The sequence below is a fragment of the Mustela nigripes genome, chromosome 6, assembly GCF_022355385.1.
Source record: "Mustela nigripes isolate SB6536 chromosome 6, MUSNIG.SB6536, whole genome shotgun sequence".
NCBI lineage: Eukaryota > Metazoa > Chordata > Mammalia > Carnivora > Mustelidae > Mustela > Mustela nigripes.
In genome coordinates, this window is record NC_081562.1 from 15,768,872 (window position 1) to 15,784,987 (window position 16,116).

The 16,116-nt window shown below is 51.0% G+C and overlaps 1 protein-coding gene across 1 annotated transcript; it reads left to right on the top strand.

Moving 5' to 3' along the window:
- Positions 1-281: 281 nt before the first annotated feature.
- Positions 282-9,568, top strand: CKAP4 (cytoskeleton associated protein 4). Its single transcript, XM_059402188.1, has 2 exons — positions 282-824; positions 7,074-9,568. The coding sequence occupies exons 1-2, from the start codon at positions 375-377 to the stop codon at positions 8,394-8,396; spliced, it is 1,773 nt and encodes a 590-aa protein (XP_059258171.1). The 5' UTR covers positions 282-374; the 3' UTR covers positions 8,397-9,568.
- The last annotated feature ends 6,548 nt before the right edge of the window (positions 9,569-16,116 follow it).

Here is a 16,116-nt window from a genome sequence, read left to right on the forward strand (position 1 = left end):
CCCCCGCGCCGCCGCCCCCCGCTCGGCCCCCCTCCTTGGGGTCGAGGCGGCAGGGGGAGGGGCCGCGCCGGCCCCCGCGTGCGTGGCAGGCTCTCCCGGCTCCGCTCTCCCGGCCTCCCTTCCCGGGAGGCGGGGTCGGCGCCGCGGCGGCGGCGGCGGCGGCGGCGGCAGCGGAGGCAGGCCCCCTCCTCCTTCCTCCGTCGTCCGGCCTCCTTCCTCGCGCGCCCGCCGCCCGCTCTCTCTCGGCCGCTCCGACGCCGGCAGCGCCCGCGTGCCGCTCGCCCAGCCCCGGGGGAGCCCGAGGAAGTTTCCCGGGCCGCGTGCCCCGCTTGCTCGCCTCGCAATCCGCGGCCTCACCCGCCGCCGCGCCCGCCATGCCCTCGGCCAAACAAAGGGGCTCTAAGGGCGGCCACGGCGCCGCGAGCCCCTCGGAGAAGGGCGCCCACCCGTCGGGCGGCGCGGATGACGTGGCGAAGAAGCCGCCGCCGGCGCCGCAGCAGCAGCAGCCGCCGCCGCCCGCGCCGCACCCGCAGCAGCACCCGCCGCAGCATCCGCAGAACCAGGCGCACGGCAAGGGCGGCCACCGCGGCGGCAAGTCCTCCTCCGCCGCCGCCGCTGCCGCCTCGTCCTCGGCGTCCTGCTCGCGCAGGCTCGGCCGGGCGCTCAACTTTCTCTTCTACCTCGCCCTGGTGGCGGCGGCCGCCTTCTCGGGCTGGTGTGTCCACCACGTCCTGGAGGAGGTCCAGCAGGTCCGGCGCGGCCACCAGGACTTCTCCCGGCAGAGGGAGGAGCTGGGCCAGGGCTTGCAGGGCGTCGAGCAGAAGGTGGGTACCCCGGACCCCCACCCGCGGCCCCCGAGCCGCAGCCGGGGCGCTGGCTCTGCCCAGGCCCCGGGGCCGGGACCGGAGCCGGGCGCCCTCCTCGGGCGGTCCGGGCCGGGGATGCCCCGTCTCCGGGCCCCCAGTCCCCGGGCTGTCCCCAGACCCTCTTTGTTAATGGCCGCGGCGGAATCGGGCCCCGAGGGATGGGCCGCCGGGAGGATGGTCAGGCCAGCCTGCCAGGGTGGGCCAAGGGCCTGTCACAGGGCATTAGCGGTGACCTGTAAGGAAGCCTCCAGGCTCTGGGGAGCCCATTCTTTTTGGATTAGGAACCGCTGAATGGACAGAGTTGTCTGAAAAGGAGGTTGGAAGGGACGCCAGCGCATCCCCGGGAGCCTCGGGCAAGGCCGCACCTGGGCTCTCCCTGTGGGAGACATCTGAGCCAGGTTTTAATAAATCCCGATCCTGGGGAAGGAGAAGGAAGTAGTCATACTCATTTGCGAAGTTCAGATGAAATATTACCTATCTTCAGATCCCTTGTGGACCAGTGTCCCCATGTGGGCCTTTGAAATAGCAGAAAACTAGCTTCAGAGGAAAGGAAAGGCCCCCAAATATTAGAGGGTACTGGTGAGTAATACCACAGACACTTTTACATGATGTTAAGAGGGCTTACTCACTATCTAATCATCATAGCCACCCTGGCGGGGAAGGAGAAGTAGTAGTTGTGACTCCATTTTCCAGATGAGAAGATTGAAGTTTAGAGAGATGGGGTGAATTGATAAACACCACAGCTGGTGAGTGGCAGACTGCATGAGAATGTCTAGGCCACTGCCCAGTTTGGGGTCCACTGAGGCCTCTCTCTCCGGTATGGATGGACCCAACTTTTACCACAAAGCCTCTTAGGTTCCCACTTGTGTGTTGACACACCAAGCGCATCTCCCTTGGTCTCATCCCTTCTCCTTCCTCCTCTTCCGTCGTCCTCCACTAACGTCTTTGCTCAATGAAAGTTGGTTGTATGATCGAAACAAAAAAGCCCGCCACCACTTCTGAGCCCGGAACTGCTGCCTCCTTTTCCCAGCATGCCGCCTGCCCTGCCAAGTTTCTATCGACTTTTGTGGAGTATGCAGGACTAGGAATTTCCTCTTAAGACTGGCAGAGCAACTGGAATGAGTCATCCTGCTCCACGCTGCAGGCCAAGGGAGGTGACTTTTCGGAGAGACTTCAGTAGGCAGTGCCGCTTTGCCTATCCTGAATGTCACGTCATAAGACGCACTGCTAGAGGATAATCACGAGCCCCTCGGTCCCTCCCTCCCATCCGCCCGGTTAACAGTCACAATGTTCATTGAAGTCTGATAGTGATACGGTTGCATGTTGGCACTGTGCCGGGGTGTTGGGGGGGGCGGGGGTTGAGGGGTGGTTCCAAGGCGCAAAAAGGCACAAATAATGTTTGCAAAGCAGCACGTAAGGAGTTTTCAGTGGAGGGTTACTGCCGTGTGAGTTCGGAAGAAAGAGGGTGTGGAGTTTGCCTGGGCCCATGTCCTGGTGGCCAGGGCAGTGCCAGTGTAGGCCTCGCTGGTGGTCAGGAACTGTTGAGAGAAAGAGTGCAGACACACAGGCAGGGGCGCTGTCTTGAGTGTGTTGCAGGGACCAGCAGGCGGCTGTCCGGCCTGTAGCAGAGTAACATTTAGGAAGTAGTGAGATGAGAGATTGAAGTTGAGGCTCAGATGGGGGAGGTCTTGAAAAGTAGTTGAAGAAACTGGGTTTTACTGTGTCTGCTTCTCCCCTGCCTCTCCCCTATTCCCTCCTCCCCGGCTCCCACCTCTTCTCTATCAAAGCTGTGTGTACATTACTTTCCATTTGGGGGCTGAGTTTTCCTATCTACACAGTGAGGGGAGGGCACTGTCCAGGTTTTTTAAACATCCACCTGGCTGTATGCTGTTGGAACAGTGTCCTTTCTTTTTAATTTAGCAGTGTAATCAAGCTATATGTGATGCCTCGGATTTATTGTGCTCTCATCTCTTGACTCTCACAGCAGCCCCAAGAGGTGAGCACGAGTAGACCGCCCTTTTTGCAGATGAGGAGAGTGAGCCACGAGAAGGCCAAGAAAATGCAAGGTCCCACAGCTAGTAAGGGGCAGGGCTAGGATTCATATTGCAGTTTGCTCCTAGGACAGTCTTAGCCCTTTGTTCATTTTATTATCTTGCCCGTGGCTCGTGAGGTGTGTAGTGGCTATTTAGTTAATGCCTGGTCCGATGATGTGGAACTCAGAATGTGCCCAGAACAGTACTGAGATTTGACACTGTGTGTGGCCACTTCTGTCTGCTCCTCCGTGGAGGCCAGGAAATGAGTGATTTTGCTTTGAAGAGTGAGCAGTGGTGGCTCCTCTGAAAGCCTAAACTTGAGCCCCTTTTTAACTCTGTGATGCTTGGTGCAGGGTGGGGTTTGGTTCTTAGCAGGAACCTATACTTATAGTATTATTATTCGTAATTAGTATTCAGTATGGGCTAGGCATCCTATTAAGTTCTTCCCAGCCACCCTCTGAGGCAGGACCCATTCCTTAGCACTTTCCACAGGTGGGCCAGCCTGGCCAGGAGCCTGCTGTATTACTCCTTCAAGGTCACACACAGCCCCTAAGTGGGGGATTTGGGGTCGGAGTCAAAGCAGTGCGACTTGAAGCACGCCACAGGGCCGCTTGCCTGGTCTCATTGTGCAGATGGTCCCAATGTTGGGAAATGGCCCAGGTCTGAATGACTGCAGCCTGGGCAGAGAAGCTGGCCTGTCCTTCCACGGAAGGTTCAGTGGGCACAGTGGGTGCGGGTTTCCGAAGATGCTGGCAGTTTGGTTGGAGGCGGGGAAGGGCCCTTGTGGCCCTGGTGGATCCAGGGTGGCAGAAAGTGATGGGAGGGGTGGGCTTAGGCCCAGGAGGGACAGCTGAAAGAGATGAGCAGTTGTTTGTGGAAGAGTGAGTTCTCTGGTTGTGTTTCTTTGTTTTCTCGTCTTGACTCTGGAGGAGTCAGAGCTTCTGAGGGTAAGCAGCATTTTCTCCACACACTCAGTGCACGTAGAACAGGCTTCTGCTAGAGCTTATCACTGGAGGTTAAGAGCTCAGGTGGTGACCTCCCACGTTCTGGGATTTTGGTGCTCAGCCTGCCCATTTCCTAGTTTCCTGATTGGTAAACTGGAAATCATTGGGAGCCACCCACTCGAGATAATTATGAAGTACTTTGCATATTTTTTGGTATACAGGAAGTGCCCGGTTGAACAGCAGCCACCACTGTCTCCTCTCGTGATATGAACTCCTTGTGTGCAGGGATCCTGTTCTAACCATCGTTTTTCTCTGGTGTCTGTCCCACCATTTAGTGGGCACCCCACATATGTTGGGAGAACAGATGCATCCATTGCATATTGATGTACATGGAAAGATGTACAGCTCACAGCACCATCAGTAGGGGGGCGAGTTCTGTATTATTTTCCTAGTGTTGGGGGTTGATATGTTTGGTTTCATCTATAATTTCTGATCTAGTCCCCTTCCTCACTGTTTGCCAAGAGCCAGCCCCTGTTAGGGGGCGACAGGGATCCCAGGGGAATTGGACTAGCTCAGTCTTCACTAGGCTTTGTGCTCTTAATTAATTAATTCCTGCTTCATTTGGAAAACACTGCAGGAACGCCTGCCACGTTGCAGGTACTGTGCTCGCCCGGCCGTGCCTCTGTTTTGAGTGCTGTGCACAACAGGCGGGTGCTGTGATTGAACAGCTTAGTTTTGGAGGTGAGTTCTCCCTGGTATCTTCTCAAAGTACCCTTTATGAGTCAGGTTATATTGAGTTGAACTGGGAAATTGTCTAGCTTTCCGGAGTCCCTGAAAACCTCATTCTAATCTGTCTTAACATCACAGACTACTGGAAACCGAAAGGGACTTTAGAAACTATTTGTTAGGGCGCCTGGGTGGCTCAGTGGGTTAAGCCGCTGCCTTCGGCTCAGGTCATGATCTCAGGGTCCTGGGATCGAGTCCCGCATCGGGCTCTCTGCTCAGCAGGGAGCCTGCTTCTTCCTCTCTCTCTCTGCCTACTTGTAATCTTTCTCTGTCAAATAAATAAATAAAATCTTTTAAAAAAAAAAAAAAGAAACTATTTTTTAATAGACGAGGAGTTGGGACCTGCAAAGTGAGTGACTTATCTGTGCTCCCTGAGCTGGTTTTAGGTGGGGCTGGCACCGGAGCCCGGAGCTGCTGTCTGTTGACCATTCACTATGTGTCAGGCACAACTGAAGCTGTAGATATCTTCACTCTAGCTTAATCCTCCCACGACGAGCCTAGAGAGAGTCAGGTACTGTTTTGTTCCCGTCCTGCTGCTGAGGTAAAAAAGGCACAGACGGGCTGAGTAACTCGCCCAGGATCACACAGCTAGGAAGTGTCCAAACCAAGATTTGAACATAGCCAGTCTGGTTCCAGAGCTCATGCTGTTTTATTTTTTGCCTTGTTGCCATGGAAGTATTTAGGCATAAACAGAAGAGATCAATATAATGAGCCCCGTTTTTAATGATGCTCTTTTTTTTTTCTTTGTTATTCTTGTTTGTTTCATTCCGTCACCACTTCTTCCCTCCCATTTTGTTTTGCTCTTTTAGGACTGGAGTCAGAGCAGGGTCTCTGAAGCCTTCTCTTCCACCCTTTGCTGGGTGCCCACCTGGTCTCTCTTGTTCTCAGATGCTCTGGGTGTTGGGACATAGCCCAGGTGATGGCGTGGCTGCAGCCTGGGCCGAGAGCATAGCCTGTCCTGAGCCGAGAGATTCAGCAGGCAAGGGTGGGGCAGGCCCCCTGGAGGGCCCTTGTGGCTCTGGCAGACCCAGTGGGTATCGACCCAGGATCTAATTTTCACTGAACATTAGTTCATCCCAAGTATTTCAAGATTTATTTCTAACAAATAGGAGCTCCTTCTCTTCCCTTTCCTTTTGGCAAAACACAGTATATTATACCTAACAAAGTTAACGGGAAAGGCTTGCTTCTCATCTAATACCTAGTTCAAAATCAGATTTCCCGAGGACCCCCTTAAAAATAGCTCTTTTATAGTTGCTTTGTTTGAGTCAGGATCCATGTATAAGTCCACACATTACATTTGGTTGGTGAATCTCTTAAATTTCTTTTAATGTGTAATTTCCCTCGACTTTCCCCTTTAAAAATGCCATTTAATTATTGAAGGTCCTGGCTCTTTGTCGTGTAGGATTTTCCACATCGTGGGTTTGGCCGATTGCGCCCTTGCTGTGTGTTTTTCTCTTGCATGTTCCTGTGAATTGGTGGTTAGAGCTGGAGGCTTGAGAGATTCCGGGTTTTTGTTTTGTTTTGTTTTGTTTTACAAGAAAGTGTTCTGGGTGGCTCTGTGTGTCAGTAGTCCCTGGCCTGTCAGGCTCGGCACATCAGACCAGTTGTCCGGAGAGGTTCCAGGTCAGACCTTGGTTAGCGGAGAATTTATTTAGGATGAGTGTGTCGTGGCAAACGGGAGCAAAATGTGCTCACAAAGCCAGAGAGCGCCAAGGGAGCATCTGGCCCAAGTCATGTTTTTGGGTGAGGACAGTGACTTGGTCAGGGCCGCCAACTAGAAGTGGCAAGCTAGACACCTGAACCTTTGTCTCGTGCCTCCCAGTCGAGTGTCTCCATGTGTCTCAGCTTTTTCCCTGTGAAAGGAAGACTTTTCCATTGCAGGAGCTAGAAACTCAGCCTCACTCGCTTAAAGAGAAGAGGGACGGGGGAAGGGAGAGAGAAGATGTATTGTCTTAAACCAAAAAGTTCAAGAGCAGATTCCTTCAGGTGTAGCTGTACCCAGAGATGCAGATTGTATCTTCAGAGCTCGATCTTGCCATCTCTTAGTTTTGCTTCCCACTGTGCTGGTTTGATTCGTAGACTGGTGTTCTTCGTGGGCCAGTCTGAGCCTCTCCAGGCTTCCCCCATTCTATAACTAGCAATCCCAATAGAAAAAGGTTTTCTTTACCAGTAGTCTTGGAATTGACTGACTGGCTGTAGGCCCATCCCTGGGCTGATCACTGTGGCTTCAGGAGAGAGGACCCCTGGAGCACTTGGAAAGGGCCTTTAGGTTGGTCCCGCAAACCGCATGGAATGTGTGTGGAGGAAAGGTTCTTTCTCCAAGGCCGATTATGGTTCCATTCCAGAAGAGGGACCCGAAGCTGGGCAGACAAAAGGAAATAGAGCTGTGTTGCATGGAACTCATCAGCTCTTCTCAGCAATTAACGTGTGGATTTTGGTTACAGGTGCAGTCTCTTCAAGCCACATTTGGGACTTTTGAGTCCATCTTGAGAAGCTCCCAGCATAAACAAGACCTCACGGAGAAAGCTGTGAAGCAGGGGGAGAGCGAGATCAACCGGATCAGTGAAGTTCTGCAGAAGCTCCAGAACGAGATTCTCAAAGACCTCTCCGACGGCATCCACGTGGTGAAGGATGCCCGGGAGCGGGACTTCACGTCTCTGGAGAACACGGTGGAGGAAAGGCTGACGGAACTCACCAAGTCCATCAACGACAACATCGCCATCTTCACCGAGGTCCAGAAGAGGAGCCAGAAGGAAATCAATGACGTGAAGGCGAAGGTTGCCTCTCTGGAAGACTTGGAGGGGTACAAGCAGGATTTGAAAGCCTTGAAGGAAGCTGTGAAGGAAACACAGGTCTCTCTGAAGTCCAGAGAAAAGGACCTCGAGGCCCTGAGAAGCACCCTCCAGACCTTGGAGTCTGACGTCTACACTGAGGTCAAGGAGCTGGTGAGCCTCAAGCAGGAGCAGCAGAAGTTCAAGGAGGCGGCCAATTCGGAGCACCTCACCTTGCAGGCCCTCACAGAGAAGCTTCTCCAGTCCGAGGAGGTCACCTCCCGCCTTCCCGAGGAGATCAGGAGACTCAAGGAGGAGCTGCGCCACCTGGAAACAGAGGCCCTCAGGCCGGAAGAAGATGGGGTTTACAAGCACGCTGGCTCCTTAGCCGCGCTCCAGGAGAAGAGTCAGGGATTGGACTCCAGGCTCCAGACCGTGGAAGACGGTGTGGATGCCGTGCAGACGGCCTCTGCGCGCCACAGCGAGAACCTGGAGGCCCTGCTGGCCAAGAGCGAGGAGCACGAGCAGCGCCTGGCCGCCCTGCAGGAGCGCGTGGCCGGCCTGGGCCCTTCGGAGGCCGACGCGGGGGGCCTGGCCAGCACGGTGAGGAGCCTGGGCGAGGCCCAGCTCTCGCTCTACAGCGACGTGGAGGAGTTGAAGAGAAGCGTGGGCGAGCTCCCCAGCACCGTGGAGGCTCTCCAGAAGGTGCAGGAGCAAGTCCATACGCTGCTGGGCCAGGACCCGGCCCGGGCGGCCCCCTTGCCTCAGGACTTCCTGGACAGACTCTCTTCTCTAGACAACCTCAAAGCCTCAGTCAGCCAAGTGGAGTCGGACTTGAGGATGCTCAGGACTGCCGTGGACAGTTTGGTCGCGTACTCTGTGAAAATAGAAACCAACGAGAACAACCTGGAATCCGCCAAGGGCTTGTTAGATGACCTGAGAAATGACCTGGATAGGTTGTTCTTGAAAGTGGAGAAGATTCACGAAAAAGTCTGAGGGAACGCGCGTGCAGGGTACAGAGTTGATCCAGTTTCTCATGACCAAAAAATGGGTTGTTTTCTCCCGCTCACTCTACCCCTCCCGGGTTCTTGTTCTCTCTTAAAAAGCAGTGCCCCTCCCCGCCCCCAAGGCCCGAACACCAAGGCATTTTATATTTTTGTGCCCAGTTAACTTATTTACGATTATTACCACACACCATTGGTTTCTCAAGTTCTCTGCTTCTGCTTTTGGTTGGTTTCCTCAAGGCCTGGCCCCTGCTAGTCAGAGGGGCCTTCTAGGAGGGATGGCTCTAGTGTCCGAGAAGAATGGCTTCAACTGGGGATTAGCAGAAGCAGATTACGTGTGACCTCACAAAACCTTGCCTGCCTGGCAGATTTCAAGTGAAAAAAGGCCGGGGGAGGAGGCACTTCTCTTTCTCATTCTCTTTAAGGACAATTAATTTTACTTTTTTTTTTTTTTTTTTTTTTAATACTTCTGGCCGAAGTTTTCATGAGCTGCCGCTCACTTCTTGTCTTCCACTTAAACTGGTTAAAATTTACAAATGTCAGCTCCGATTTGGGAGGGGGACAAGCCCCTTGGTTTTTAGTTGATAAGAACCAGCTGCTTGACTTGATGGCCACCTCCCGTGGTGTGGGGTGCTGTTTCCATTCCTGAATCATCTTGTGATCTCCAAGGTAACTATGCAAAGAATCCAGATGGTTCTGAATGTGAAAGCCACAACACTTCAGAGTCCCCTGTGACCAGCCTGTGTCACCTCTTGGTAGAGTCCCCGGATAATACGGATAATACGTTGGTTTAGAATCCCGGAAAGGGGACTTTTTGGAATCCTTCAGGAAACGGGTGATGAGAGCGGTCCACAAAGGCATGGGCTGTCTCCCTGGAGAATGGAGGCCATGTGTTTTTATTTTCTCATGATGTCCATGAAGAGGTTTGCTGTCCCAGCAGACCCCCATCTGTCAGTGAGGAGGAATGTGCATTTTCTGTAGTTTTTTGCTGTTTCCCTTCGAGCTGTACTGTTCTTTAATGGCTGTCTTGCCTTTCAAAAAAGAAGAAAAAAAGAAAAAAAAGAAAATTAAGAGAAAAAAAGGTTTGTTTAGTTTACTGTGAAATGAACTGTATGGCTTATTTACAGTATTTTTAATTCTTAATAAACACGAGCTTTGTTACGACTTTTCTAGAGTGATGGTTTTCTGAGAATTTAGCAATTGCGATGTATTCCTTAGACTAGAAAGGTCGAGAAGTTTTCGATTTTAAGAGCGTTGCAATTCTAAAAGCAAGGTGGCCTCATTCTTAGGCCTGGGGACGTACCTTTGATTGACCGTTTGCAGGTTTGATTATAGGCATTTGACTGACTCGCAACTCTGAGCTACAGCAGAATCTTCTGGGAGCTTTCAACAATCCCTGAGCCTGCCCCCAGGGATTCTGAATCTGTGGGCATTAAAAGGGTTACATTAGCATTTCAAAGGCTCCCTGCTGATTGGAAAGTGCACTGGGGTTGAGAACTGTGGTCGTGGACCATCTTAAGTGACCTGCAGCCTCCAGTTTCTTGGGGAAACTGATTTTGGATGGCGTTCATTGAGTGCCTGTGTGCCATGCCTTGTGCTAAGCACTTGATAGGCCCCTATATCTTTCTCCTAATATTCCCTGGAGCCAGGCGGGGACATTCTGCATTTTACTGAGGGGCCACAGGCTGCCAAGCATTGTGTAAGATCATTATTAGCTAGATAGGGCTGAGATTCGAATCCAGTCCTGCTCTTAACTGACAGGCAACTCTACCTTCCACCAGCAAGAGTGCAGGACCACCCCCTCCCCTGCCTGCCTTCCAGAGACAGGCTGCAAGAGCCAGGGTGTGGAAGGGGAGGAGGCCTGAGTGCCACTGTGGTCTCCTGCTCTCTCCTCTGGCTGGTGGCCCTCATCCCAGAATTTTTTGGTCAGTCCTTCTGGGTCCTTGAGGCAGCACCCCCTAGGGCGTCCCAGCCCCTGGCTTCTGTTTTTCCAAAGCCTTTTGCAAATCAGGATGGGCCCTTTACTGGTGTTAGAAATCATCTGGAATGTTAAAGTAGACGAGTTGATAGATAAAGGTAATTTAGTGACCAGGTTTGCCCTCCTTTGTGGAGGGTGCTGGACAGCATAAACATCCATGCTTGGGAAAATGAAATTTTGGTTTCTTTTCAGGCTGGTTGGTTGTATCAGGCATTTTCTTGATCTTCCTCTCGACACCACTTGTGCAGTCTTTAATGTCAGGCTATGAGTGGTTTAATAGATTGTCATTTATTTTTGAAAAAGAGTGTGTTTGCTTATTTATTTATTTATTTATTTGAGAGTGCACTAGTGGGGGGAAGGAGCAGAGGGCTCTATTCCACGACCCTGAAATCTCGACCTGAGCCAAAATCAGGTCGTACACTCAATGACTGAGCCACCCAGGGGCCCCTGATAGATTGTCATTTAACATTAGGGTAGAAAACCTCTAAGGGTCAGAGAAACAACCACATTTAAATTCAGACGGTGAAAATAAAAAGAATGTGTTATGAATTCACAACATTGCTGATGGTGGGGCAGTTAGAGGTAGCTCTTACCCCAGGTAACAGTCACAACCCAGTCTTGTTCCTGTGTCTGCTCATTCCCTCATTCAGTGAACATTACTGAGCCCACGGCCAATCATTTGCTAAGTGAATTCGGGATGCACCAGACAGGATCCTTGTCCTCAGGGGACCTATAGCGCAGTGGGGGTTAATGGTCACAACTGGTAGATGTCCTAGGGAGTTACAGGTGCTATAATCAGGCATAATGGGACACAGAGTGGGGATCCATCCGTTCTGCCCCCCCTTCAGCTGGGATGGTTAGAACAGGCTTGGAGAGGCCTGAGGCAAGTCTCAGAATACCTCCACAAGGGAAGGGAAACTTCAGGAAACTGAGCGCCCCGCCCCTCGAGCGGGGAATTGACACAAGTTACTGACGATATTGATTAGACTGCGGACGACCCAGCACTAGGGTAAGAGACTGCAGCAAAATTGCCCAGGCGAGGCTGTCAGCACACAGGTGGCCCAGACCGGTGATGACCCCTCACAGGGTAGCTGGGAGGATGATGTCGCCTCACAGGGTAGCTGGGAGGGTGGAAGGAGAGGGATGAGCGCAGCCCAGCATCTGGTACGGAGAGTTCCAAGGTCGTCCTGCCAGAGTTAAAAGACAGAAATCTTTCTGTGCTGCTTGGTAAAGAGCTGCCGCCCTAAGCCCGCTCTTCCCTCCCCCGGGGACCACAAGACTTCAGGGCCCCTAGTTCAGCCCCAAGGCCAGTGTTCATTCTGATGAGTGGGTACCCGGGCTTTACTGGGGTCAAAGAGTTTGAAATCACCCCATGTCCTCCTCAGAGCATGCCTCTGAGCTAGGGATCTGGTTTCCTGGGAACATTTGGACACACCCCTACCAGACATCTCGGGTACCACAACGAAGTCCTCATTTCTCCAAGGAGTAAGTGGGGCCACTGCTCCCCCCATCACTTGAGCCAGAAGCTCAGGGGAGCCCCGTGTCCCTGCCTCTGTGCATCCATGCCTGCTGGGGCCCTGACGCAGCTGCCCTATCCCTCATCTTTGCTGCATCACTGGCCGGTGTCTGAAGCCCAACAGTAGCCCCTCGCCGCACCCCTGCGTGTTCCTAGGAACAGAAACCTGGGGTGTGCCCTCAGTATTCATTCAACAATATTCAGAGAGCACAGCTCTGCCAGACGCCAAGGAGATGACTAAGAACAAGACAGACAGGCTTCCTGCTTTCAGGGTTCTCGTGGTCCAGTTGGAGGAGACCAGCAGTAAATACGGGAGGAAACAGACAGTAAACATGCAAACTGCAGTATCTATCTTGAGATACAGGAACAGGTCAAGTAGCTTCCCCGTCCCTAGCCTTCTCCCACTCAAGGAATTCCCCAGGGGTAACCGGTATGATCTTTCTCAAAAGAGGTAGAGGTAGATCTTACCCCAGGACTCTTCTCCACTAAATCCTTCAGCGTCTCCCCTTTGGCTTCAGGAGAAAATTTCAACTCCATGGTGTGGCTGAGAGAGAGCTTTCTGACTCTTCTCTCCCAGACAATGGGCCTCATCTGCTGTGCACTCTGCTGGTAGGTGCACTGACCAACTGAACCACTCCTCACCTCAGTGCCTTTGCATACACTTCTTCCTTCTATTCAGAGTTTCCCACCTCCCTGAACCTGAACCCCAGGCTGAATTTGGGAGATCCTCCTACAAGTTCATACATTTCAGGCTTCTTGCTCTGAAAGAGCTCCTCCCTCTGCATTCTGACTGCTCTCTCGTCTGACGATGCACTCCATGGATGATAGGGTTGTATCTTCTGTATCCACAGCAATATCGCCATGCTTGGCCCATGTCAGTAATGATAAAAGTCACATTTACTGAGTACTCACTATGTGCCAACCACTATTCTGAGGGTGTACAAGGATTCACTCATTCAGTTGTTGCAGTAGTCAAGGAAAGGTTCTATTACCATCCCCATTTTCCAGGTGGAGAAACTGAGGCACAGAGAGGTTAAATCATTTGTCCTAAATACCTACTTGTCACAGCTGGTAAGTGGTAGAGCGAGATTTGAACCCAGTGGTCTTAAGTTAAAAACTGTGCTCTGAACTACTGTAGACTGGTTTCTTTTCCACTTGAAAACACCTGGGCTTTAGGGGGGGGTTACTTTTCATTGAAGTATGACTTGCATGCTTTATGGCATATGCACATCTAAGGCAGACATAGCTGATGGGAATTTTACACGTTACATCACATACTAACCCCCCAGTGAAGATATACAACATATTTTTTATTAAAGATTTTTATTTATTTATTTGACAGACAGAAATCACAAGTAGGCAGAGAGGCAGGCAGAGAGAGAGAAGAGAAAGCAGGCTCCTGCCTAGCAGAGAGCCGGATGCGGGGCTCGATCCCAGGACACTGGGATCATGACCCAAGCCAAAGGCAGAGGCTTTAACCCACTGAGCCACCCAGGTGCCCCAAAGATATACAACATTTGCAGCATGCCAGAGATTTCCTGGGCCCCGCGGCCAATAACCCCCAAAGATAACTACTATCCTGTTGCTTTGCCCAGTTTTGAATTTCATATAAATGGACTCATGCCATGGTATTCCTTAAAAAAGTAACTTTATGAAGATATAATTCACATGCCATAAAATCCACCCCATTAAAACATATGATTATCCTTAGTATATTCCCAGAAGCCTGGACCCATTCCTATCCTGATCAATCTTGCCCTTGTTACATACAAAAAAGTAGGCGGCCCATACGTGTTCAGTAACACGAGTGGCTGTTAGGAAGGTGAGACTCCCAGTGGAACAGGGACGTGGTGTGTGGTCACACGCAGCATGACACATGCACGGGTAGCAGGGGCTGGCGAGGTCCTGGACCTTAGTAGTGGCCTGCCCAGCATCTAGTTCTCCTTCGGGTGGTAACAATTCCCCTAGTTTTCTTTAGAGAATCTCCCCTTCCCTACCATCAGGCCATCTGGCTCTGAGACTGACCACAATGAACCCATAACCCAGTTTTGGCCAATGAGAAATTCTGTTCTCCTGGTCTGATTTGTTCCAGATGAATACATGTCATAGTCTGGTCCACTGACTACTGCTGGAACTTTCTAGAAAGAGTGTCCTCCATCCATTGGGGCGGCCAAGCTGGCAGGGCATAAACCCCGGGCCACTAGGGGCCACCCTATGTGAAGAGACCACTGAGAAGGAAGCCAGTGTTGAAGAGAGCAGTACTTAGACATGGCAACAGTTAGGTTCCTGATGACATATTTTGAACACCTGGATCCATCCATGCCTAAAGCTCCAGAGGTCTTGTTCTTTCCCACACAGAATCTTATACACCTTTCATATGTATACAGGTGACATGGTGTCATGTAAAGAATGGGCATAACAGCACTGCTTATGACGAAAAAAATTGGAAACACTTAAAGAGTCTGGCATCCTGACCAGTCAATAACTACATTATCATTTGTTCATACAATGGACCTCAACACAGTAATAAGAAGGAATAAATCAGAATCCTGTATATCAGTGCAGATAAATCTTTCAACTAAAATGCCGAGTGAAAAAAAGCTGGAAAAGAAAATACACAGTACAAAAACTTGCATATAAATTAAAAAAAAAACACGCAAAATAATAATATATATTGTAGTAAAAGTGTCAATAAATGACCAGGAGACAGAATATCTAAATTTGGGTTTTTGGATTTCTATCTAAGTAAGGGCTACTTGGGCATTCATGATATCATTCATAGTGCCTTTCCTGTCTCAACATTTTATTATGAAAATTCAAACAGAAAAGCTGGAAGAAAATTGTCCAGTAAGCACTCATGTATCTATTACTTAGCACAATGAGCATTGTGCTATATTTGTTTTTGAGGTATATCACCACCCCCTCATTTTCTTGATATCTTTTTGTATGCCAGAAATATTTTGTAATTAAAACTTTTTAAAAGGGTTGGGGCGCCTGGGTGGCTCAGCGAGGAGTCTGCTTGCCCCTCTCCCTCCCCCTCTTGTGTTCTCTCTCAAATAAATAAATTAAAAAAAAAAAAAAAAAAAGAATAGCCACTGTTTAAAAGGAGTGAAGAAACAGAGGGAAAAATACATTTTTAAAAAGGTTTTTTTTTTTTAAGAGCGAGAGAGAGAAAGAGTGCACACGTGCATGCACACACGAGTGGGGGAGGGGCAGAGGGAAAAGGATAGACTCTTCAGCCCACTGGGAACTGAGTTTAGAGTCCCACCTAGGGTTCGATCCCACACCCCTGAGATCATGACTTCAGCTGACATCGAGTCGGAAGCCTGAGCCCCCAGGACCCCCGAAAAACTCACATTTTCATTGTTTAAAAGAGCATTGATCAGAATATAGATGATGAACTTCGTGCAGTGCTTTATTTCAGCAGGATTAATTCCTTTCCCTAGCAGGGATGGCCAAATGGCTATGTAGCGGGTCTTAGAGACCTAAAGCTGAAAAGCGGTTCCAATCTAACATCCTTATTTTATAAGTTGGGGAGACTGAGTCTCAGAGAGGACATCGCTCCCCACCCCAGCTCACGAACTAACTGTGGCGGAAACGGGGCTTTCTTCCTTCTCTTCTTCCCCACTATTTGCTGAGGTTCCACCCCAGGCCTAAGCAAATTTCCGAAATGCCCAGAGTGAGCAAAGGATCAGCGCAATTGAACTCCTGCAGGCAGTGAGCTGCATTCTGAGCGGAAGGCAGTGGCCCCTGGCCTTGCCGAGCTCGTGGGTCATGAACACCCAGGGGCAACACCTGTTGGGCAATGTGCTGTGGGGCAACCTCGGCCTCTCTGTGTTTAAATACCTGGCAGTGCTGTGTGGAAACGCCTATTAGCAATCGGGTGCATTGGCCCGGGGTTCCGAGGCTGACTGTCCCACCGAGTCCCTTAGAATCGCAGGTCCGGGTTTTCTCTTGGCAGAGTCCCCAGCTGTTGCAAGACAGCATGCAGGGTACAAAAGTGCCTGGAATCCGGAAGCTGATCCCAGTTCTGGTGTGTTGTCTGGGTTGCCTTCTCTCTCCGGGCCTGTCTGTGCTCCCATCTGTAAAGGGAGACACGGATGTGATTAAATTATCTCCAAGTTCTCTTCCAGCAGCAACTGTCCTTGACTTTATCATCATATGTGATTCTTCGGAATCCTTCCGTGAGCAGGAGCTTTCCCTGAGGGAGGAAGGACT

What these genes read in the sequence shown, in the direction of transcription:
- CKAP4 (XM_059402188.1), top strand. Translation starts at nt 375, where the DNA reads ATGCCCTCGGCCAAACAAAGGGGCTCTAAGGGCGGCCACGGCGCCGCG. An exon ending in TGCAGGGCGTCGAGCAGAAG is followed by an intron (nt 825 to 7,073) that starts GTGGGTACCCCG and finishes TTTTGGTTACAG; the next exon opens with GTGCAGTCTCTTCAAGCCAC.